Here is a 24,355-nt window from a genome sequence, read left to right as displayed (position 1 = left end):
AGCACATCATTATATCAGCCGATTGTCCCTCTTTGGATGGCGGAGGGCTCTCTCTTGTTCCCTTGATTGTCTCCCCATAATCCATCCCCCGGATTCCATTGCAGTTCATCTCGCCGACTGACGTAATCTCGATCTTGCCAACTTTTTCGACATCTTCACTTCCTTATTGAATGGGCATAGAGACGTCCCCCGATGTCGAGGAATCGACAGAACCTCCTATATGTCCTTGTACGGGACATATTCAAGATCAACATGCAAATGTAGCTTCCGACAGAGTAGAAGCCCAACCTTCCGTTGTGAACGAGAAATCCAATAAGCCCACGAACGAGAAACCTACGTCCATCGAACCTGCGAAAGAGAATTCCGAGGAAAATGCCCATCTCATTACCCCCTCCCGCCTATCGATTCTTCTTCAGACAGACCCGCGGTATGTCCAGGATGTGACGGCCATAGAAATTTACTTCTCACCAGATCCGATTTAGTTATGGACTTTCCAGCGCGGAAGCGGCCGCTCGCTTCGAGCGGGATGGCCCAAATACGGTGGGGGAGATGGAGAGTGTCTCCGTCTGGGGGATACTGCTGAGGCAGGTGTCCAATAGTTTGACTTTGGTAAGGATCGGTTGTGGAGATCCTTCCTGACCTCAACTAATAAGCCAGGTCTTACTTCTTACAATGGGCCTGTCTTATGGCATACACGATTATATCGAAGGCGGGGTGATCACTGCCGTCATTGTTCTCAATATCGTCGTGGGGTGAATAGCTTCCAATGATTCTTCCTTGTATTATGTATAGCTAATAGCAGATCAGGTTCATACAAGACTATCGCGCAGAGAAAGACATCCTCTCCCTCCACTGTCTGTCGGCACCGGTATGCAAGGCCATCCGCGACAATCGTCTTGTCTCTGTGAAAGCAGAGTCACTAGTCGTCGGCGACATCGTTCAGCTAGCAGTTGGTGATATTGTACCCGCCGACCTACGTCTATTCGACGGCATGAATGCATCAATGGATGAAGCTCTTCTCACCGGCGAATCTCTTCCGGTCTTGAAAACCCCAGATATAACACTGGTTACCCCGGACATACCAATTGGCGACAGAACAAACATGGCATACTCAGGCTGCAGCATGACCCAAGGTCGAGCAATGGGGATTGTCACTGCGACTGGGATGCGATCTGAAGTTGGGAAGATTGCTCAATTGCTTCAGGATAAGAGAAGCGACGACAGCGCAAATCCGTTCGCACGTGTAGCTCTACGGATGAAATCTTCTGCCATGAACATTCTGGGTCTGGTGGGTACTCCCTTGCAAGTGAAACTGAGCAAGTTTGCCCTCCTGCTTTTTGGTCTGGCCATTCTTCTTGCTGTTATTGTCTTTTCTGTCAATAAATGGAATGTTCAGGGGGAAGTGCTTATATACGGCATCTGTGTTGCTGTTGCTGTCATCCCGGAGTCCTTGATCGCGGTTCTGACCATTACTATGGCTGTGGGCACCAAGGCAATGGCCAAAGGTAATGTAATTGTCCGCAAGTTACAATGCCTTGAGGCCGTCGGAGGTGTCACCAATATCTGTTCCGACAAAACTGGCACTCTCACACAGGGGAAAATGATCGCTCGATGTGCTTGGATTCCAAATGCGGGGACTATGACAGTGCGGGAAACGACTAATCCATATGACCCAACAAGCGGCCTGGTTCAACTCGATGGGATGGACTGGAACTCGAGTCAGCCAATCGAGCAGCATCCTGCGCTACATGTCTTCTTCTCGGCAATAGCTCTCTGCAATTTATCAGCCGTGCATCAAGCCAACAATATATGGACTGCTATCGGCGAGCCTACCGAAATTGCGTTGCAAATTTTGGCTATGCGTTTTGAATTTGGAAAGAATTCGATCCTTGAAAAGCGCAAACTCGACCTTCACACGGAATACCCATTTGACTCCGCTATCAAGAAAATGACGGTGATTTACACCAATTCCACCAATAAGATTAACGAGGTCTACACCAAGGGTGCACCCGAAGCAGTCCTTCCTCATGTCTCAGCCAGCGAGGCCGAGATAAGTATCATCAAAGAAACCGCCGATCGAATGGCAGGCGAAGGCCTCCGAGTTTTATGCGTTGCCCACAAAACCGTTCCCATGGATGACTCCTCTAAAATCGCACCGCGGGACTCAGCAGAGTCAAACTTGCAGTTCGCGGGCCTTGTCGGACTTTATGATCCACCGCGAATGGAAACAGCTGCAGCAGTGCGCAAATGTCAAATGGCAGGCATTACAGTGCACATGCTGACAGGCGACCATATCAAAACCGCCACCGCTATAGCGTCGGAAGTAGGAATCCTCGATCGTCTGGATGCTTCTGTGAAATGCAGAAAATTGGTCATGTCCGCCGATGAGTTCGATAAACTTTCCGATTCCGACATCGACAGCATTGAGGAGCTACCTCTGGTAATCGCACGATGCAGTCCCACAACAAAGGTCCGCATGGTCGAGGCAATGCATCGGCGGCGGGCGTTTTGTGTTATGACTGGTGACGGCGTCAATGATTCTCCTGCTCTGAAAAGGGCAGATGTTGGTATTGCGATGGGCAAGAATGGCAGCGATGTCGCGAAGGAAGCGGCGGATATGGTTCTGACCGATGATAATTTTGCGTCGATCGTCAAAGCCGTTGAGGAGGGAAGACGATTGTTTGATAACATTCAAAAGGCAAGCCATATTTTTGTTGTCTCGAATATACCTCTACTAACTAGCAACGCAGTTTCTCATGCACCTTCTCATCTCAAACATCGCCCAGGTCATTCTCCTTCTGATTGCCCTAGCATTCAAAGACGCAGATGGCAGCTCCGTCTTCCCGCTCTCGCCTCTAGAAATCCTATGGGCCAACCTGGTCACATCCTCCTTCCTAGCCGTGGGCCTCGGCCTAGAAGAAGCCCAACCAGACATCATGTACAGACCACCGCACAACCTCCGCGTAGGTGTCTTTACCCGGGAGTTGATAGTAGACAAGATGATCTATGGCACATTCATGGGCTCGCTCTGCCTCATCTCATTCATCTGTGTCATCTATGCCGCCGGCGTCGGGGCCTCCGATCTAGGCGAGGGATGTAACCAGGAATACAACCCGACTTGCGATACAGTCTTCCGTGCCCGAGCTACTACGTACGCAACGTTGACATTTCTGTTACTCATCACGGCCTGGGAAGTGAAACACTTCTCCCGATCCCTCTTCAACATGGATCCCATTCGCTATCCACAAGCCCTATCTGTGTTCCCGACAGTCTGGCGCAACCGCTTCCTCTTCTGCGCTGTCATGGCTGGATTCATCATTGCGTTCCCTGTTGTTTATCTGCCCGTGATAAACGAACTTGTGTTTAAGCACCACGCTATTACATGGGAATGGGGAATTGTCGTCGGCTGCACGGCTGTGTATCTGCTTGGTGTTGAGAGCTGGAAGGCTGTAAAACGGGCGCTGCGGATCGGGAGTGGGAAGCATGGTATTTTGACCCTGGAGGATGCGGAGTTCCGGGCTGGGTTGGCTACGTCGACACCTTTGTCGATGAGCGCTAATGCCAGTGTCGAGATGAAATGATGATATTGTTGTTTATTGGGTCACCTCGATTCAACCGCGGGGTAGGTTGTGCCTGCATGGCTGGCACCAGTGTTCAACACGCTGGGGTTGATCTTTATTTGTTATGTTTTCTATGCTCCAGAATGACAGTGTGATTCAAACCAATAATATGTGCCGTCAATTTCTAAAAACGGACATGAGCAATCAATAGAAAAGTTAAGGATGCTAGAAAATTTAGAATGCAAGATCTTAATGGACTTAGGATCAAGTGAAGACAGAAGCATATATTGTTCCTGACTTTACAGAGATTAGGTCTTCCTACAAACCGTAAATGTCGTAATTACCCTAATTGTCTAGAGATGCATGGAGCTACTAACTGAGACTTGCGAGATCGGCACGCCGAATTGAGCGTCATTGTTTTCATAATGACCGGATATATCATGTAGTATAGACAAGAGCCACAGTTTTACTAAGATCCGTTATCCACTCCTTTAAGATGCATAATACGTCCTCCAATCTGCCACTATGCAAAGAATCATGTATCATATTCAGTACCAAAATTGTCTATGCCGTTTCTGACAAGTCCCAAGGTGCAGCGAACGTAGCCCAACCAATGTGGATTTGTTTTTCTTCAACAGGTTTGTCGTATTTCTGCATCCGGGAAAATATCCACGTAGTTCATCCATAAGGAGCTGGCATATCCGCTGGAAGAAACAGAGAGTATGTATCCTATCCAATTACAGCCACAGATGGTGCAATATCTCGATGCTGGTCGTACCGCCGTTACAGGACTATTGACGTGGTCCTCATCAACACTGCGGTATTGGCTATCGACTTGTAGGGACGATGATGGGCACGTGGTAGTCACGCTGTAGGTTAGCGTTGCACTAGGAGAAGTATTTTAGGAATTATTCCACCGTGGTCGGTGATATTGTCTATTTCGAAGAGACGAAAAAACAAATATAGAACGGAAAGTTAATTCAGTACCAGCATTGCGAAGGTTTCTGACTCGTACGTTATTTCTCGGGATTCGGCTTCGCCGAAACAGTTTGAAGGGAAAACTGGTTCATGCAAGCGGGGTACATGTGTGCTGGCTGGGTGGTCAAGCGGCGCCTCACCGCTAGAAGTTGCAAGTGGAAAAGCACCCTTTCTGGCCTGAAAGCGGTCATTTCCGGCATCAATCTCACGGGTCCTTTTATTCGATGTGTAAAGCGACGACTGGTGAAATTCAAGGGCTAATTTTGCCTCTTTTGCTTTGTCGCCTGCATACGCTGTCACATCCTCTCCGTTTCTCGGCCCAGAGAACCTGAAAACAAGATCTTTGATGTTCGTTGCGCTGGTGACCCTTTGAGGCTGCTGACGGCTCGGGAACATGTGGCTCTTTGTGAGCACATAAGCGGGGGAACCTGTAGCAGCCAAGATTTGATTGGCTGGGTCTTGAGTGTGTCTTACACTGTGCAGAGTACTCAGCAGTGATGTCAAGTTGTTATGATGTACTCGGAACCTATACTTTACGCTAGATGTCTCACTTATACCTGAGTAAGACATGACTAGCAGGCGTCTGTCGGAGTATTCCGTACGTGTTCTTCTTGTACTGTTACATGCACTAGTCTACTTCAAGGAAACATACCAGAGAATGTAGCTATGAGAATACGAGGGATGGTGTTGAAGAAAAGCTTTAAATACCTTCGTTCGCTCCTTCAATTGATGTTCTTATTTCTTCTCTCATCCGCAGCTCATCTCCCTTCATACTACATAAATCCCCATTCCAAGCTTCTCCACTTCTACCTCCCAAAATCCACGAACCGCAAACATGCATATCTCTTCGCTTGTTCTGACCACCCTCGTCTCGGCGGCCATGGCCGCCCCTGCTACCACCGTGTCAATGATGGCCGCAGGTCCTGAGTGGACTATCGAGAACATGAAGCGTGTCTGCAACGCCAAGGACACCTCGTGCACCTGGACCTTTGATATCGAAGTCGGTACCGCCGCCGCTGCTGCCACCGCTTGCACCTACGTCGTGAAGGGCGCCGACGCCTCCCAGGCCAACGGAGGGCCTTCTGATTGCGGCAGTTATACCATCACGTCGGGCTGGAGCGGCCAGTTTGGTCCCGGCAATGGCTTCACTACCTTTTCCGTTGTCAACAACGTGAACCGTCACATTATCTGGCCCGCTTACACCGACAAGCAGGTTCAGGCTGGGAAAGTCGTCAAGCCTAACCAGAGCTACGCTCCCGCTGCTCTCCCCTGATTGTGAGAACAACATGAGAAGGAGCGGAGGAAGGGAGGCTGAGATACAGGCTGATTTTATGATGACAATAATATCTTTTTTGTACTTAAATTCTGCTGTGGGTGAATGGAATGGTGGACATAATGTGAGCTTGCATGTGAATAACATGTTCTTCCCTGGTCGAGTAGTTTGCTAGTTGAATAAAGCGGAAGTAGTTCTGACATCCATGGCAACTCTCTACTCTTTGATAGAACGTTAAAATCTTTGTAGCCCGCATCCTGGTGAATAACTGGTACCGTGTAGTCTGGGGCAGCACGTTCTCTCCATATGGACGTTGTGCAAGTTCACGACTTTCAGGAAGGGGGAAATGGAGAAACTAAGCTGAGTTTAATTGAGATAAGAAATCCGTGTGAAGATCCAAGCGGTTATTTTGTCCATTGCAGGCAACACACTGACTACTGGGATGTTTAGTTGTTGGGGATCAAATGTATAAATAGAGACGGGTAAAAGGGGCTATTCAAGCGATTGGTTTCTGGCGACCCGGCTGCGCCACCTCGGAAGCTGTGGGCAATAATACGAGAACCTGGACCCCTATGACCGCCAGGCTGCCTCCCCAATAAACGTACACAGCCACACGACCTCTGTAGCCAGGCGGACAAATTACTGGAATAATATGCCTGGTACAGATTATGACTTGGCATATCTCACGACATCAAGGCACACCTATTCCTATGGCCTCTCTTTCAGGTTGGTTGTTTGCAGATTCATGCTAGAGACAACAGCTGATAACCCTGTAAAAGGTTCGAAGCCAAGGACAGATGCCCATTTTCGTTTCCTCGACTTACCATATGAGCTTCGTAGCAAGATCATCAAGTACGCCATCCGCTCTACATACTCTACACACGAGCTCGAGGCATGGCAAAAACTTCGATACAATGGATATCGCACGGGACGGGAGATAGAGCCAAAGGACTTCACTATCAGTTCTACTGGTCTCAAATGCCATTCTATGACATCGTTCAGTTTTGCTTGTGTGAATAAGCAACTTCGGCATGAGGCACTCAACATCATCTATCGGAATGCGACTGTTTGCGTTCATGTACACATCCCCAGATACGGACCATTCAGCACAATTCCGAAAGACATATCCAAAACCTATCGCATTCTTTGCGGGTATTCGATGCTATTGGAACTGGCACGCGATATCACTTTTATCGTTGACCCACAGCCTGTACGGAGCCAGACATTGGAGCACAAACTTTGCTCTGCCTTGGACGCAATATTTGGGTACAACAGAAATATTCTTTGGGGTCTGTTCTTTCTCCTATGCATCATACTTCCACTTGCCTATGTCGCTCAACTGGCTGGACGGCTTTCCGGTATTATGCCTTTTCAAGGAAAACGACATAGTGATCTTCAAGCTCTTATTGATCTTCTGGTGCAGGCGCCCGGGAGTGATGCACACTTGAAGCTCATTATATATCTGGAAGATTTGCATCTGCAAGATCTCGCAATTGTCCTCCGTTTATTGAACTTGCGATGGGGGCCCACCACGTTGGAGGAGGTTTGGTTTGCCTGGCACTATTCTTATGAAATGGTCCGACAGTATACTAAAGAAGAGTATGACAAACACTACAAGAATTTAGTGATGACTGCTGCGGAGCAAGCTGGATGCCTGGAGATTCTCGGTATTCCTGCGGAATTTGACGTTGAAGAGACACACCGGGAGGATGTTCGTGGCACTCAGCACGTCGGGAGGAGCCGAAGAACCTGGATAGAGAATAACAATGTTGAGGTAGTGATAGAGTGACACTAGAATAGGACTATTTTGACCCCAAAATCTCTCCGAGACTTATACTAATTCTCCGACGCTTATAATTATCCCCGTCCGTCTTTCCACCTCGACCAACGACGCGGGCCCGTGCTAGGGCACCCCCTCACCAAGAGCCGAACAAAGCGCCGGATTTATCTATTTGAATCGGTGATCTGCTTAATCCATCCGAAATAGGCACTTAGTTGTCGGGGATTCCCGCTATTAACCTACTTTTGGCAAGCTACAAGCTTTCCCGACCGAAGGTCGTTGCAACGTACTCCACCAAACAAGCATCCGGCAGCCACGTGCATGGCCTCTGATGGGTCCAGCATCTATAGACCCCTGCATCGTGTATTGTATAAGAGAACCCTTCAATTATTTAATTAAGGCTACATTCTTAATTTTCCCTTCTTTCAATCTTCACTCCCTGGTTGCTATTTCGGATCGCCCATCATGCGGTTCCCGACGTGGTCAACAACTGCAATTCTTGCTCTGTCCTACACTGCACAGGCGCGTCGGTACCATGTCACTACTGGTCAATCCGATGAGGATGTTGCTGCAGCTCTTAGAGCCCTCGGTCGTTCAAATCTGCGGCAACCTGGGTCGCTGCCGTTCCCTGACCTGGAGCCCGGGACAGACACAATGCCAGACATCGAGCACATTGTCTTCTTGCAACTTGAAAATCATTCCTTCGACAATATGCTTGGTATGCTTGGGCGCGGTGATGGCCTCAGTGTGGGATCGAATGGAGAAGTTCTGAACACCAATCCTTATCCCAATGGATCCCTTCAGCATGCTTTCCCCATGCCCAACACCTGTCAGCTGCCAGGCCGACCGAGCCAGGAGTGGCTGGCAAGCCACAATGCTTATGATAATGGTACAAACGCCGGCTTCGTCCGCACGCGCATTAGCTCTACCATCGATGAGATGGTGGGCGGTGTTGCTATGGGCTACTATACCTCGGACCACCTGCCATTCACATACAGTTTGGCCGAGCACTTCCCTATTGGAGATCGATTCTTTTGCTCCCTCTTGGCACAGACATGGCCAAATCGACGTTTCCTTATTGCTGGCACCCCGCGTGGGATCGTTGATGACAACGTGAATTTGACTGCCGGGTACGCTCCTGCCGGTACGATCTTCAACGAGCTGGACAAACACGGCATCTCATGGAACAATTACGCCCCGGACTGCTGCTGGAGAGATATCAGCGGCAACACACCCGATTTCTTTGGCAAAAACAACTACGACACTGAAACCAAGCACCACAAGGATCTGCCCCAATTTATGGTTGATGCGTTGGAAGGAAACCTGCCGGCGTTCAGCTTCATCGATCCCAACTACGCCAACCAGTCCCAAGAAAATCCCCAAAATGTTGTTAACGGAGAGGCACTTCTGGCTGACGTGGTCAATTCTATCGGCCAGTCCCCTCTTTGGTCCAAGACCATGTTCATCCTGAACTACGATGAGCACGGTGGGTACTATGACCATGTGCCTCCACCCCCGGCCCTGATTCCCGACGAGGTTCCTCCACATGTCCAGCCAGGGGAGTATCTATATGAAGGCTATGGCCGTCTGGGCTTCCGTGTGCCCGCCATAGTGGTCTCGCCATACGCAAAGGCTGGCAAATATGTGAGCAGTGTTGTCTACGATCAGACATCCGTGCTTGCCACACTCCAGAGGAAGTGGAACCTCCCGGCTTTCACCTATCGGGATGCCAATGCCAACGATATGCTTGATTTTCTGGACCTCGATGCCCTAAAGCGCAAGGAGCCAACTTTCCCAAAGATGCCCGCTCTTGCTGCCCCTGGAAACACTACCGAGGCGCTCGCCTGTTCTACTACTGGAGCCGGTGTTATCCCCCCGCCTGGTTCTGTTTCCAGAAACTGATCGGTCTCTACCGGTCTCGCATTAAATTTCCAGAAAAAGTGACTTGCCTTGTTGATTTTCATTCTATGCGCCTTTGCTACTTTGAGAAACTGAACATGTTTGCTCATGATGTTCTTGTGTTAGATATAGTCATCAGGCTGTTTCAAAATATCTTGTCTTGCAAAACAAAATTTGATTAGAATTGAAATTCAGTTTTGCATATATTTAGCTACTAAATAATGCGCCCACATAACTATCCATACATGACCAGGGCGGACGAGGACAGGTGACGAATCCGATGGCCGGACATCACTAACCAAGACCAACTTTTGCTTCGTAACATATGGTCCAAATGTTCGCGCCAATTGTTATGAGATAGGTTATTCACGCGAATTTGCCCTTAACACCGCAAAATCCGCCTATATCGGGCAAGATCATAGCTTTCGGCTTTTTGCTGCGGAGACTATGAGCCTTACTCGGACTAGCTCATCTTGCTTTGAGCTTGTCGTCTGCAGGGACAGGCCGAGGCAAAACCATACGCGGTAATGAAGGTTTTGTCGGGATGCCATGGTTCATGATCGAGATACGCTTAGAAATGTCAGTATGGTGAATTAATAATTAATGGCCGGAGCTAGAGTGCTTCGGCGTGAACGAAGACCTGACAAGACGGCGCTTGATAATCAGCATAACCGAGGAATTGCCAATGGCAATGGTCATAAAGCCACCGCCTGTAACAGATTATGGAAAAATGGAAATCCGGGACAAAAGAAGGTACGTAGAAGCTGAATTCAAGCAGCCGCCCCTAGCACGGAGTACTAGCGCTAATGAAAACTCATTCTGAGATCGGACCCGAGTACATCAAAACTCACGGAGTCTCCTGCACATTGTAGACCAGCTTCTCTCCGCTAACTTTGTCCGCTTTGAGCAATTCCAATCCCTCCAGGACGCCCTTGAGTCCATCCTTTCCAACCTTGGGAGGGTGAACTTTGACTTTGCCTTCGGCCAACAGCTGCTCGGCAACAGGCAAGAAGCTCTCCATGAAAACCTTATCATCCGGTTTGGCCGGGATTTGCATACTGCCATATTCGAAAGCCTCGCCGATGCTAGTGTATGCCAGGGTAAAACGATCGTTGACGTTTTGCCGGGGAATATTCACGTTCAAGAGCGCGGTGTACTCGCCACCCTCAGTGGACAGAGCATTGTCGCAGAACTTGGCACTTGCCTCGAGAGAGATGCAATCGAAGACAAGCTTGAGGTTGTTGTTGGTGCTTTTCCGGATCTCGTCAGCGGATTTGGGATCTTTGTAATCAAAGACCGCATCCGCGCCGAGCCGGCGGACTAGATCGAAGTTGTGCTGGGAGCAAGTCGTAAGAACCTTGTAGCCGGATAGCTTAGCGAATTGAATCGCCAGGGTACCAGTAGCAGTAGATCCGCCATAGATGAGAATAGGAGTCTGATCTTTGATTGGATCCGTGGGCAGTGCCAATTTCAGGCTTTGATAGAGGGCCTGGCCGACAGTGCTAATACCAACACCGAGCGTGGCGGCCTCCTGGAAGCTTAGGTTGGCGGGAACTCTGATTGCGGTATCACCCTTGACGACGATGTATTCGGCGAAAGAACCGTCTTCGGGCTGCACCGAGTTGGCACCGTGCGCGAATCCGGCCACGCGGTCGCCCTTGCTGAATTTCTTGTGGACATCTTTCCCGACGGCTTCCACAACACCAGCGTAGTCACAGCCGACCAGGACACCAGGAGGAGCTAGGAAAGCGACATGCTTCCAGTCCGTCGGGTTCAAGCCCACGCTCACGTTTTTGAGGAGGAGATAGTCGTCCCGGAGAGTAGGGATGGCCCTGTCAGTGACAAGATCCGCCTTCTTGGGCTCAGTAACGACAATGGCTTTTTGGGTAGGCATTTTCAGTAATTTCGACAGGACTTGTGAGTGTGAATAGTAGTTTTCGACGAAGGATGGGGCTACGGATTTAAATGCCCCTCAGTGCCTGTCGATGACAAATGCGATCTACAAATGATGACGCGAGTGACAAACCTACGCAACGATTTCTTATTTAACTACGTACGTAGCACGTAGTTATCAATAGACTATTAAAGATGTGGATCATTGCTAAGCTAACTCCAATTTTTGCTCGATCGGTGATAAGCAAATCTTGCTTTTGCTAAGCAAACCCGTTTTGTTGAATCCGTCCGGACGATACTTGTGGAATACAGGATCTAGTTTTCTCAGCCCCTCAAAGAATTACATTCCTGGCGGGTCGTCTCTTGTCAGTGGCGCAAGGCATGCGAGGTTTCCGTCTCACAGGGGACATGTGCTGTGTGTGGCCTAAACACATTTTCCTAACGCGGCAAGAAGCTCGCTATAGTGGAGTGGAGGGGACCCGGTTAGTTTAGCAAACCTCATAGTATATTTCCTTGCTCTTAGTAAGGAAAAAGCGCATGGCCTGCCGCAATTATTGCCTTAGTGTTTGTCTCTTAAAATTCCGAATACCAGCATTGCCAATTGCTTTATTCGAGGGGCACTGCCCGGTTATTCAATGACGGTGGCCTCCGGGAAAAGAGAGCAACAATGGAGTTCGCAGTTTGATTGTAAGAGATATGCATCTGAAACATTATTTACTTATGAAGCATATATATGAAGTGCATGAGAAGTACAAAGAAAGTTGACGGTGGCTCCAGAGCCTCCACCGCCATTAGAGCCTGATGGCCCGAAGGGGTGTGTGGAAACTTTCACCAAGAGGATTAGTTGCGGGTGTTACTGGAAAATAGCTTATTTCACCAGCGAGTAAGCGGCCACAACTCCGGGAAATACTAACGTAACCCATAGCCCTAAAAGATTAAGCCAGTAGTTAACCTGGGTTTGTCGCATGGTGGATGGTACGTTTTGATATCCAGAACAAAAAAAGGTATGCAACTAGACAGAAGAAGAGAAATGCGGTGTTTAGGTTGTTTAAAGATCAAATACTTGGCTAGTTTCCTTTTGTCCGAAGGCGCGCAGGTGGACAGGGGGACCAGTCTTGCGGGCGCCAGATCTGACAAACAGGCTACAGGTATTTTTCAGGCATTCTTAGAATATCAATGGGATGTCAACGAGGGGACATTCTTTGCTCAGAGCATCCGTAAGTGAGCCCCGGAGTATATACCTTCCATCATACGTCATATGCCCAGACTATGTATTCTGGTGTATGACCGCTCGTGAGTGGGGGGACCCCGCGCCCCTCGCGAACCAAAAGTCGGTCTGGGGGCCGATGTCTTTTGCGGTGAGCGACTGACAGACCAACTTTGTCCAGATCATTGCCTCTGTCAGTCAAGGTACAATCAATTTCATCCAATTGTTTACAGCCTAACAAAACCAAAAATTGTCCGAAGCGACGGGTGCTGCCGCGCACTCCCAAACACTTTGACTCGGAGAACGGTCCCTGACGCATTCTTTCACGATCACCCCGCCCCCAATCCGACAAAGGAATCAGCACAGTCACGATGCGAATACTTTGTCTGCACGGAAAGGGCACTAGTGGTACCATTTTTAAGTCCCAAACGTGTGAGTTCCATCTGTAATTCCATTGCCGCCACGTCTAATCCTGATGTCCCGCAGCCTCCTTCCGTGCCCATCTTTCCGATGAAGACATAGAGTTTGACTGGGTGGACGGACCATATCCGACCGGCCCAGCCCCAGGCGTTGATCTCTTCTATGGTCCTCCGTACTTTTCATTCTGCGATGGAAATTCATTAGAAGCCATCCGCGCGAGCTGCACCTGGCTATCTGAGTATATTGCCAAGAATGGCCCGTATGACGCAGCACTCATGTTCTCTCAAGGCTGCTGGATTGGATCGAGTGCCATACTCTTGCACCAGGAAGAGACACCGGATCTCCCGCCGCCCTTCAAGGCCGCCATCTTTATCTGCGGCGGTCCTACTTTGCCTGTTCTCGAAGACCTGGGATTTCATGTCTCTGCCAAAGTACTTGAGCGGGACGATGCTTCGCGGCGTGCTCTAGATTCACAGGCCGACTCTTCGGCCATTCAGAAGCACGGCTTGGGCCGCTGGACCGGCCTGAGTTCACACAGTCCCGATGCCTCTGTGGAGGAACTGCAGAACGAGATCACCTGCCCGTTCCGCATTTCTATTCCAACAGTGCATGTTTACGGATCCAAAGACCCGCGCTATGCCTCTGGCGTACAGCTTTCTGGTATATGCGACCCAGAGAAGCGTCGAGACTTTGATCATGGCGGCGGTCATGAGATTCCCAGGACAGATTTTGTGAGTCGAACTATTGCAGAGTCGATTCGTTGGGCAATTGCACAGGGAAGTGCTGAGAAGTAAAGGTGCTTTATATGATCATTTTGGCGTCGTTTTTTAGTGATGATCAGATAGAAGTATATGAAATGAGATGGTCATATATACAATCGAATTTGCCACGGTATTGAAACGCAAGTGTTGTGGCGCCTACAGAGACCGTTCTATGAGACCGGAAATATAGGCGCAAATGAAACTGTTGGTTCAGGAAGTCGACATTGGCGCAGTGGAGATCAAATTTGCTGGTTGCTTGGGTATCCAACGGATTTCGCTTGGAAAGTAGCAGGCGCATCAGGGAAAGGAACAAGCAACCAAACATAACCAACCCGGGGCTGGTACAAGACTCAGCGCACCGAGCTTTTTCACTCTTGGACATGCCAGGTAGCGAGTGCTCCTAGCCCCCCGTTTGGATGCTGAACATATGAATCCACTACTAGTTACCATCATCATCCTGGAACTCAACCCACGTCTTCATTTTCGTCCGCACATGCTCGCCGTAGACGACGAAGCCCTCCTCGGCATCCACAGACCGCACCAAACAGTTTTCGCCAGGCTCGAAAAAGAATGGAACGCTGATTCGTCCCAACGCCTGGGTCTCACCGTTCTGTTGGTTGCTAACAACCGCAGCTGACGAGCTTGGCTCGGGAGCACGGACGCGATGCATAGTAGCGACGAATCGGCCTCCAGAAACCTTCGCCATCAGATCACCGATGTTGACTACGAGAGACTCCGGGATATACGGCGCAGCAACCCAATCGCCGGACGAGTTGCGAACTTCCAGGCCGCCGGTGGAGTCCTGGTGCAGCAGAGTCAAGATCCCGCTGTCCGTGTGCTGAGTGCAACTGAGTTTCACTTGATTCTGTGTAGTGGGCCCTGAACCCGACGCGACGGACGTCACAGCAGGATAGTGGAGCAGCCTCAGCGTGCTCAGTGAATCCACCAGGTACGGAGCGAAGAAGTCCGCCGGTTTCCCCAAAGACATGGCCAGCAGAGACAGAAGTTTAGATGCGAGACTCTGCATCTCGACGTACAGCTTCTCCAGCTTTTCCCGAGAAGTGAATGCCTTCTCATCTGGCCAGACGTTTGGCTCGGCCAGGTTGAACTTGGACGACGGATCGACAGACTTCGCTTGGATGAGCTTTGCGGGCCCCATTTCGAAACCCTCCTTGAGATTGTCGCTGGCCAATTCTGGCTGCGTGGGGAAGTACCTTCCACATTCATGTCAGTCCTAATATCGCCTCGGAAGATGGAGTCCAGGGTATTAACCCTCGGTATGTGTTTTGGTGATCACGTCGAAACGAGCGCTTGGCGAGCTTCATCTTCTCCTCCGTTGGCAGCGCAAAGAAGTCGCGTGACATCTGGAATACCTCCGCATGCTTGAAGCTCAAAGGCACGTTCGTCAGATAAGCGAACCCCGTCGTGGCGAATACATCATATAGTCGCTGACTGAGGGCCGACAGTTCCGCATCAGTAGCACCCGCGGGTGAGCCTAGAGGGCCAACGTCAACGACTGGCAGAGATGAGAAGGTGGTTGTCATTATAATAGATCAAAGCATAAACAAAACTTAGACCAGAATTGCACAAAACCGAGCTTCGTGCAGGCAATGGGGGCTTTTATATTTCGAGTGACTAACAACGCTCCACTTGATCGATCCACTTCCCCGCTAGGGTTGGTAACCCGTCGCGTGCTCAGGGTTGTACCACACAAAACTGGCAAGTCCTAATTTTAACACTAGCAGCCGTGTCTTCACCGTCGATCTCGGTGCTCAAAGGCCAATGCGCATGCATAAGCTGAGAGATCGCACGTATCTGGAAGACCGACAATTAGGCTTCGATATCACCCTCACGCGATATTCGGCATTCAACCGACGCAAAATGCCGCGGGCCGAATTGCAGATGCCATTTTAAGTACACCGAGCGGAGTGGCCCGACAACAGCCTGAACTTTTAACCCACTGCAGGTGTCGTCAATGGCTTGCCGACCCGCTAGTGGGGCTACGTCTCAGTTTCTGCCATGATATTTCAAAGGCTAGGTGGGTTTGTGTTTCATGCGGAAGTCATTGGCTAGATTGGCGGCTGGCTTGCGTGGGGGTGATACTAACGCTATGCACATCATAATCTCCGTGTGGTGGTCGAATCTAAAATAATCTTATTGAATATCTAAGGCGTCTATTATTATATCTGTGCGAAGAATGGGAAACACCGAAAGTAAGGCCACTACTGGCTACCATGAAAAGGCTTCCTCGAACAAATCAACAGTTTTCTCTCCCTGGACGCCCCGAACAGCTGCGCGCACACTATCCCCGAGGCCACCAGGGCCGCACACACTAACAGCCATCGCACCAACTTGCTCTGCCTTCTTATTCTCCAGCAGTGACTGGAAACAGGGTTTGCCGTGATCAATACTGACTGGAACGGTAGGCGGTGCGCATTGTGTCCACGGTCTCTCTGGGCGAAGAATGTACTCCTCGAAACTATCCTTGTGTGCTGTTACATGGACTTCGATCGAGAGCATCAAGGTTGGGAACTGGAAGTATGTGCGTCCATTTGGGTCGATCTGCCTGTGTAAGGAGGGGTGCTCAAGGATGTCAGTCATCCATGTTTGGATCCAGGAAAGATGATCTATTGATTATTTTATTAGCAGGGAGTACCAAGCGAAGCATTGGAGAGCTCAAAGTACCTAAACTGCGAATCATCCAGACCAAGTCGACTTTCCGGGTGGCCATGCGGTTCGAGGAGGAATTGATGATGGCCTCATGCAAATATGACATCGAGTGAGTTATACCGATACCGCCGGCCACCAGAAGCAAAGTACCGTACGAAGCGAGTGAATGATTGCCGCCTGGAGTGTAGGATATAAAGTCAGTGTGTATCCACGAGTGTGGTCAAGATATCGTTCATACCAAACGGGCCTTCTGCCAGTGCCATGGCCTTAATTTTTCCCTCCGGTGATTCTTCAACTTTGCGGAGGAGCTTCTTTGTGAAACCATCTTGTCCTTTGATCAGGATCGACATGGTAGTCGTCTGAGAGCCTCCAAGAAGAGCCACAAAAGAGTCACTCGAGTCCCGCTTTTCATTCATGTTTATCGTGTCGGCCCCGGTAGATGTCCATGCAACGGTGAAAGGATGCGAAGTCCAAAGGCCCAGAAATGGCATGTACAGATACATGTGCTGACCAGCGTGGAAATTCCAAGCTCGTGATACGGCAACATCGACGCGAGCAACTCCTCCTGGCAGGGCTTCAGCCGTAGCTGTCGTCCGCTGTTTGCCACAGTTTCTCCATATCAGGATTCCTAGACGACCAACGCGCTATAAAGTGTCAGCCATGACTCTCAATCCCTATATTGAGATATCATCATGCAACGAAAAACATACATCAAGGCCCCAGAGTATCAATGTACCCATCAAGACACGCTGTTGCAATAGATTTTTCAGGTGATACCACAGCGCAACAAAGGCCATGATAGCTAGGGCGATATGCAAATGAAGAAAAAGCTCGTAGAACGTGTGTCGAATGGGCGACAATGATTGAAAGAAAATAAAAACAAATCCAAGAAGGGCCTGTGACAAGGTCAGATATCTCTTTCCCTTAAGGGGCTCTGAGCGTACATACCACGAGCCCGTATATATAAAATGGCGTCTGCCAAATTGTGTAGATAATGTAATTCGTGCCATCTGGGAAAGTAACGTCAGCTAAATGTTTTTTGTCGCATTTGAGTCCGGCTTACGCATATAGGCTTGGTTGGCCAGAACGCTGCTCATATGAATCACCGCATTGATAGCAATGACTCTGCCCATCCAGCGATGCATAAAGTTAAAAGTGTCGAATGAGATCCCCAGAAGTGGCACCAAGGGGTTGTTCCGGCCCGCACTGAGTACCAGTCCAGGAGTGTTCATCACAGCCAGATGGCCAGCGGCATACTTGAGCTGGAACATTTTCTTAGGGAATTCCTCCCACCAGTCGACAGTCACAACGATAAATGTGAAGTTCAGCGCGAGATAGACAAGCAAGAGAATCAACTCCAGCCGCAAGGGCAGAGATCCCATATGTAGCCGATTGAACAATCGGATCTCGCGATTGTGGCGGGTGTCCCAGATCGGTGCATAAAGAAGGTGCTTCTTGAGGCTTGCATTGACAGGGCTTGTTCGAGAAAGCTGGCTCTGGTTATCTGTCTGGTTGGCCAGTTGTGATCGTTGACGGTGTCGGATGCGAATAACAGTTCGCCAGAGGAACAATGTAATCAGGAAGCCTGCAGCAATGAAAAGAGGGACCGCCACCTCCGGGTTCATGGGCGGTTCACCTAGCCCGTTGCCCTGGAGTTCGACCCCCATTCTTCCATTCGGCGGATACTCGATATGAAGACCGGAGGGGGACAGGGATGGACCGTCAACGGGCCGGCCTCAGTGTGAGATATGCGCAGCGACTCTCCTTAAAGACTCCGAACGCCGGTAATCAAGCGCTGCAAGTTTTAACAGTGATTATTTGTTGCATAGCGACACAGCAGGAATAAATTAACCAAAAAAGACATCATGGTGTTGTATTGGCATCCAACTCGATCGCACCTGGATGTCGTCATCGACCCCTGGCCAAGGAGGGTCCAGCAAGCTTAATCTGGTGGCTTAAATGAAAACATCGTCATTCCGCACGTTGCCAGCTGCTCTGTGCAATCATATCACAGAACGCAAGTGCAACCACCCGAATTAGAGCTGGCAGATCTCACCAGCCTAGGGCTTGTCCATGGTACGGGAGCGGTACCTTGGCGGGAAGTCTCGAATCCAAGGGCATACCAGATCGCCGACATGCCAGGCCTAGAAATTAATCGCGTCTCCGGTTGTGGCATTGGCGGAGACGCGCCGGTCTAGACCTAGACGCTGAACGAAGCGGTTGATGAGGGCAGCCCGAAAACGGAATGTGGGTTGAAGCGCCCGCGAATCGCATTCAGACATAGGCCATAGCGGGCAACATAATCAGCATGGAGGAACATTTCCAAGATTTACACAATTGAACGCAAATTAAATTTTCTACCGCGCAATGGAAAAGTCAAAGACTAGGGTCGTGACGACAGCCACTACAGATAGACTCAGGTACCTCAGGCCAAGCTTCGTCAAGTGGAGCCTCGATCGCCCCGGAACCAGCATTTGATCCGCTCGCAACTGCAACGTTTAACAAACAATGACCAGGTTTAAACCGGTGGGTACGCCAGGGTAGCAGATGACGGCATGGACTCTCAGTCTTAACGACAGGAGTGAGGACTTTGACTCTTTGCAACGATGACTTCAGCATCTTGATACGCCACTGGAATCATGATTTTTTATCAATAACCTTGTCCCTAGGCGAACGCATCTTATCGCCAGCCTCATTGACCCTCTGTCAACCTTGCTGCCATTTAGTCTCTCAGTCAATCCAGACCTGCCGAAGCGCCCCTGCGGGAGTGAGAACAAGGGAGAGTAATATAATAAGAATTGCGCCCCGGAAACCCCCCAAATCCGTCGCGTGCACACGACGAAGGTCCCAGAGAGCGAAGAGCATGGTTATCACAATACTCGCGTTCATAGACATAATCTTTGCGGCATCGCCAAAGACCTCGCCGTTGTAGTACATTGATCCGAATGTGGGGAGTTGTGGAAGAAAAATGCTGGCCGTAACAAAGCTAAACAATAATGGGAAGAAAACCTGAAATTCTCTGGAATGAGGCTAGTACTCCAATGTCCCGGTCACCCAAGAGCTGCATTTTCGCCTTAGCAGCTTCACTTGAACTCTTGGTTCGGATTCTTTTGAAAAGCGCGATGGATATGGGGAAGAGAACATGCGCTCCTTGCCATAACCAGGTGGGAAAAAAGGTCGAAAATCTCCATGTGTAGAGATATGCTGAGCCATAGACGGCAAAGTATGCAGGCATAATTGCTTTGGCCACGCCCACATCCACTGCCCTAGTAGAGGGATAATAAAAGGCCCGAGGAGAAGTTGCAAGAATATAGAGCGCAAAGTAAAGTGGCAAGACGTACTCCCAAGGGAGTATGTTCGACGCCAGGGCAAATATCAGTGCGCTGTGATAAGTAAGAAGATGTTCACACTAGATTTTAGGGATTTGCCTACCTGCTCACCGGCTTCAAAGCAAAGGACTGCCTATGAGATTCAATGCACACTGTGCTCATAACTGCCGCAATTGAAGAATGGTAATAGAGTTTTTCATTCCAGGACTGGTCTTCGTTGAACACCCATGGGAAGAGCCAGCCGAATTTTAATACCAGAACTGGATTTGATAGGTGTGAAGTTCGTGGCTGTGTCTCTCCCCCATATTGAAAGCGGGTAAAATGGATCAGCAAGTTCATGGCCAATAGGCGACGGCGGAAACGTCAGTATAGATGGAGAAAAGAGATAAACTCATATCATCGGGATTGACCTACTGTGCGCGGAAAAGCAATCCGTCAAAACAAGAGCTTTTGGCTGAGTATTAGTGGGAGGAATACAATCTCCTGTTAAGGCGACACAACTTCAAGGAGACCAAGGAGCTGCAGCTCGTCGCAGCTAGCTGCGAACTGATAGCTATCTTGTCATAGATAAGCTCCGCCGTACGTGGTGCCTCAGCTCTTTTCGATTTACTTTTATGAACTTAGAAGAATATTATATGCAGTCTTTGGATTTAGTATTTGGCAGCCATTCCTTCATGCGCCATAACCTATTTCAACACTGCTTTTCTCAAGACTAATAATAACAATGCCAGCGTTGGACAGCCGAGACAAACGCCAGTCCAAAGCGAAGAACGCCAGACTCATTACCAAGATCCCGATAAACCACCCACACCATCCATTGTTTATGTACAAACGCATAGTGCAAACCCTCAAGCAGAAACCTCCTGAACCTTCCCAGGAGCATTATAGGGAGCCTGCTGAACATCTTCCTCGATGCTCAAACTGCCATATCCCGTATCTTTGCTAGCGGACCGTTCCCTCCGCAGAGGCTCAGTGAATTGCATGTCCATCACATCTTGATCTTGATCGGCGTCACTAAGGACCGACTGGTCGGATCCGCCTCGGCGGCGGCGCCAGCGTCGCTGCTTCGATGGGGACGGTTCAGGTACGGCGTGGAGGTAGTCGTTCACATCTATGCCGGCGTTTTCGCATAGTTCGGAGCATGATTTCACCACGACATCCACGAGGTCAGACGAGAAGCCATAGAAGGCGGGGTTGTAGGCGTTGCGCGCCCAGTAGATCAGTTCTGCGGCGACTCGGCCGAGATTCGGGATGTCTTGTGGACAGATGGCGCGGTTGGCGAGTGGCCGGGGTTTGTCATCTGCTTCGTCGTCGGCGGAGGATGCAGCCTCGGAGACTGGTGAGGAAGGGGATGAATCGGATGAGGCAATGTAGTCCACATCAGAGGCTAGGAGGTGCAGGAGGTGGTAGACCGCAGAAAAGCCCAGCAGGGTGAGCTCGACGGGATCTATTGGAAGCTGGTTGAATATACTGATCGCCTTGTCAACGGTGAAAGATGCAGGCAATGAGGTGTCGCCGGTGGAGCGAGCAGTGACGATGGCTGCGATCATAGCACAGCGCACGGCGACAGAAATCTCCTCACGGACAGAAACTGGAAGCGACGAGTCCAGGAAATTCGATGCATGGCTCTGCTCGCCTTGTCTCTTGTCCTCTGGCAGGGCGGCGAGAACCGCACTCACGTTCTGGATTCGGTTCTGTTCAAAGAAGACCGCTTTCATGACAAGCGCGCGGGTGTATGCTGCGGAGAGACGGGGAGCAACATCAAGAGACATACGAATCTTCTCTTTGAAAGAATCGCGGCTCGCCTTCGACACTGGGCCTCCTTCGCTCGCTTCGAAGTAGTTGAGGAGCGCGTTCTGGAGCAGGTGGCTGGACCACCACGCTGCGAGAGCATCCATGGAAGATTGAATCGCGGGATCCTCCTCCACCACATCAAGAAGAACCTCGTCGTCAACACTACCCTCCTGCGTAGGCTGATTCCATGTAAGATTCACAGCCCTTTGCATAATAGTGTCGGTCATGACCTCGTCACAATCAAGATCAAGTAGCGCAGCGAAGTTACTGGGAAGAGCGTCTGAATGGCTCTCGGGCAATGAATCGTTGATGGATTTCGCAATACCCCATTGGTATCTGGCTAGAGCACGTGCGACGTCATTGGAGATATGGAAGGTCCACGAGCCTGGTTCACCAACCCTGAAGAGCAAAATTCGAATGTGCAATGCCTTGAGCATCATCCGCATCGGGGTGCTGGGCAGCGTTCCCGCAGCAAAGATCGTGAGGACAAGCCGGCTCTTGCTGATTTCGGGGTCACCACCCGTAAGCTGCGCGTCGATAGCAATGTCCCACGTTTTCACACGACCTATTTCATCTTCCTGTGTGATCCCTGTGGCCCAGGAGTAGAGCTTCCACCCCATAAAGCATCGCAGGACATATTCAAAGCATCTCGAGGTTACCACGTACCACTCGTGGAAGAACCTATGCCGTGGCACACCAGCCCGTTGCATACTAGTCAGCCAGGCTTGACGGCGGAAATCACTAGAAGTTGCCGGTCCAGCCTTGCCCTCGGATTCCTTCGACGGCGCTCGCTGGGTAACGGGCTGTGCGTTGAAAAGATAGACAAACACCACAAACGCACTGCCGACGATTAAAGTGGCGAGAGCCAAGAAGTGGGTGATAGCCCGGGCGTGCCATGAATACCAGAAATTCTTGAGGCAGTATTCCCAGTGCGCAACGGAAGGTGATTGAAGGCGGCGGAGGAGATTGAACGGAAGAGCAAAAAGGCCTTTCGCGTCCGACTCTGACTTGTCTGAACCAAAGCCTTCGAGAACCATGAGCCCTGCTAGCGCTCCCAACATGTATTTGTTGGGCATATTTGATCGGCGGCGTTTGGTCTCGCGGGTACTCTCGGTATTTGATGGGTGCTTAATATACGACTCGGCGTAGGCCCCTTGCTGCGCGGTCTCCGCTCGGAATCGTTTCCAGGAATCGGGAACCTGAATGAGGCCCTCGGGAGGATTTTTGGATATAGGCGAGCTCTCACTGGAGATTTCCTCAGGGCTCGAGAACACGCTCGGGGATTTGGTATGCCCGGAGGCGGTCGATACGGTGCAGTTGCTAGGTGGGGAAACAGAAGCCGCAGAAGTGACAGCTTGGTCTGCTGCCTTGTCCACCTGACGTAAACGGTTCTTCAGCGACGTGTTTTCGTCTTCCAGTCGTTTGTTGCGAAGCTCGAGATGCTTGATGTATTCTGTCGCCTTGGCCAAAATGGAGGCCTTGTTCAGCTTACTCGCCGGCATCACGCCGTCAGCCTCGTCATCATCATCCGGTGAATCTCCGTTAGAGTTCTTTGAAGCCCGCAAACTGGGCACGCTATCTCGCAGCTCGGCAATTTTGTCGTTCAGATTGGCACGGTATCGTTTCTCAATGACGTTGTGAGCTCGCTTCTGGGTAGGCACCTTCTTGCCAGTGCTAGATTGTATCGGACCAGTGAAGGTAGATGCATCATCATCACTTCCCGTTTTTCGCTTTCGACTGGTCCCAATACTCGAACTTGGTGATATCATGCCAGACTGCTGCGGTCGATGTGGCTGTGAGCCATTGACGGTCCCCTCCGGGGAAATTTCCATCAATCCCAGTGGAAGTCGCGGTGAGAAGTCTTGCTGGTGAATCTGGCCTTGGGAGCCAGTAGATGAACGAGGTGAAACAAACCGGGGGTTCATGGAGCTTGTTGGCTTATGATCACCTTCTAAAAACATCGGGTCGTCCCATCTCATCCATTGCGTCCAGTCCTGGTTGCCATTTTCGTTTTCCCCGCCATCCTGACGTGGAGGGGAGAACAGTTGAAAGTCACTATCCATCCTGAGGCCAACACATCGGTCAGTAACGGCTGGGAATTGATCTGGTGAAACTATTGGCCCGCCGAGACGGTTGACACTAGACCATGTGTTAGTAAGGAGTATTGAAACGTGGTTCCGCACAGGAATGGCCAGGTTTGAGAGATAACAGGCACGAATCCCGCATGGGCCACCGGCGATTGATCTCTTGGAAGCCTGGTAAGGAGTGACGAAGTACTCACTCGGTGAAGAACAAGATTTGCTTGTGTTGAAGATACAAACACAAGTAGCAGTGTCAGAGACAGTGAGGCAAGAAGATAGGATGAAGGAAGAGGGGAAGAAGACGATGAAGGACCGGAAGAAGCGGTGGATTGAGACCAGGCGCAGGTCGGCAACGATAGGTCCAAGGCACCCACCCAATCCAGGCAGCTAACCCAGGGATCCAAGTGGGTTTGGTGCAGAAGCAGTAACTATTGCGCTGCAATGTGCAGACAATTGGCCCTATTGAAGCTAGGTGATCGCCCTGTACTCCAAGCCACGCAAGACTGTAGCAGTAGCAGAGAACCGGTGGAGAGGAAGTAAGTTAGGTGCCGGGTAGTCGCAGTGAATTATTGGGTATTCGTTAGGGGAAGTATGCTCAACAGAGTAATGTCAGCTGTGGTGGTGCACGCGTGGACGGGCCAAGGATTTAGCAGCCTTCCAATTTTGGGTGGTATGATCCCGGCTCGTCGCTCTTCCGTGACAGGAGACGT

The 24,355-nt window shown here is 50.2% G+C and overlaps 10 protein-coding genes across 10 annotated transcripts; 5 read left to right on the top strand and 5 right to left on the bottom strand.

Annotated features, from left to right (window-relative positions):
- Positions 1-170: 170 nt before the first annotated feature.
- Positions 171-3,581, top strand: N7474_005546 (putative potassium/sodium P-type ATPase; the record flags this gene model as incomplete). Its single annotated transcript, XM_057196961.1, has 5 exons — positions 171-427; positions 483-609; positions 658-752; positions 808-2,713; positions 2,751-3,581. The coding sequence occupies 5 exons, from the start codon at positions 171-173 to the stop codon at positions 3,579-3,581; spliced, it is 3,216 nt and encodes a 1,071-aa protein (XP_057054357.1).
- A 1,792-nt stretch (positions 3,582-5,373) lies between these two features.
- N7474_005545 (uncharacterized protein) lies at positions 5,374-5,811 on the top strand (the record flags this gene model as incomplete). Its single annotated transcript, XM_057196960.1, has 1 exon — positions 5,374-5,811. The coding sequence occupies one exon, from the start codon at positions 5,374-5,376 to the stop codon at positions 5,809-5,811; it is 438 nt and encodes a 145-aa protein (XP_057054356.1).
- A 745-nt stretch (positions 5,812-6,556) lies between these two features.
- On the top strand, positions 6,557-7,600 carry N7474_005544 (uncharacterized protein; the record flags this gene model as incomplete). The annotated part of the gene is made up of 1 exon (XM_057196959.1): positions 6,557-7,600. The coding sequence occupies one exon, from the start codon at positions 6,557-6,559 to the stop codon at positions 7,598-7,600; it is 1,044 nt and encodes a 347-aa protein (XP_057054355.1).
- A 456-nt stretch (positions 7,601-8,056) lies between these two features.
- On the top strand, positions 8,057-9,493 carry N7474_005543 (alkaline phosphatase family protein; the record flags this gene model as incomplete). The annotated part of the gene is made up of 1 exon (XM_057196958.1): positions 8,057-9,493. One exon carries the CDS (start codon positions 8,057-8,059, stop codon positions 9,491-9,493), a length of 1,437 nt encoding a protein of 478 aa, XP_057054354.1.
- Positions 9,494-10,337: 844 nt separating this feature from the next.
- N7474_005542 (zinc-binding alcohol dehydrogenase family protein) lies at positions 10,338-11,384 on the bottom strand (the record flags this gene model as incomplete). The annotated part of the gene is made up of 1 exon (XM_057196957.1): positions 10,338-11,384. One exon carries the CDS (start codon positions 11,382-11,384, stop codon positions 10,338-10,340), a length of 1,047 nt encoding a protein of 348 aa, XP_057054353.1.
- Positions 11,385-12,961: 1,577 nt separating this feature from the next.
- Positions 12,962-13,804, top strand: N7474_005541 (putative EF-hand calcium-binding domain protein; the record flags this gene model as incomplete). The annotated part of the gene is made up of 2 exons (XM_057196956.1): positions 12,962-13,022; positions 13,077-13,804. 2 exons carry the CDS (start codon positions 12,962-12,964, stop codon positions 13,802-13,804), a joined length of 789 nt encoding a protein of 262 aa, XP_057054352.1.
- Positions 13,805-14,210: 406 nt separating this feature from the next.
- On the bottom strand, positions 14,211-15,315 carry N7474_005540 (isopenicillin N synthase family dioxygenase; the record flags this gene model as incomplete). Its single annotated transcript, XM_057196955.1, has 2 exons — positions 14,211-14,985; positions 15,044-15,315. The coding sequence occupies 2 exons, from the start codon at positions 15,313-15,315 to the stop codon at positions 14,211-14,213; spliced, it is 1,047 nt and encodes a 348-aa protein (XP_057054351.1).
- A 685-nt stretch (positions 15,316-16,000) lies between these two features.
- On the bottom strand, positions 16,001-18,108 carry N7474_005539 (ferric reductase family protein; the record flags this gene model as incomplete). The annotated part of the gene is made up of 6 exons (XM_057196954.1): positions 16,001-16,398; positions 16,457-16,618; positions 16,680-17,085; positions 17,152-17,337; positions 17,390-17,451; positions 17,505-18,108. 6 exons carry the CDS (start codon positions 18,106-18,108, stop codon positions 16,001-16,003), a joined length of 1,818 nt encoding a protein of 605 aa, XP_057054350.1.
- Positions 18,109-19,171: 1,063 nt separating this feature from the next.
- On the bottom strand, positions 19,172-19,378 carry N7474_005538 (uncharacterized protein; the record flags this gene model as incomplete). The annotated part of the gene is made up of 1 exon (XM_057196953.1): positions 19,172-19,378. One exon carries the CDS (start codon positions 19,376-19,378, stop codon positions 19,172-19,174), a length of 207 nt encoding a protein of 68 aa, XP_057054349.1.
- A 1,240-nt stretch (positions 19,379-20,618) lies between these two features.
- On the bottom strand, positions 20,619-23,627 carry N7474_005537 (basic helix-loop-helix domain-containing protein; the record flags this gene model as incomplete). Its single annotated transcript, XM_057196952.1, has 1 exon — positions 20,619-23,627. The coding sequence occupies one exon, from the start codon at positions 23,625-23,627 to the stop codon at positions 20,619-20,621; it is 3,009 nt and encodes a 1,002-aa protein (XP_057054348.1).
- Positions 23,628-24,355: the final 728 nt, after the last annotated feature.

The sequence above is a fragment of the Penicillium riverlandense genome (genome assembly GCF_028828495.1).
Source record: "Penicillium riverlandense strain IBT 135883 chromosome Unknown utg000003l_segment0_segment0, whole genome shotgun sequence".
Classification (NCBI taxonomy): Eukaryota; Fungi; Ascomycota; class Eurotiomycetes; order Eurotiales; family Aspergillaceae; genus Penicillium; species Penicillium riverlandense.
The sequence above is the reverse complement of the archived record's forward strand: the minus strand, read 5'-3'. Positions and strand labels throughout refer to the sequence as shown.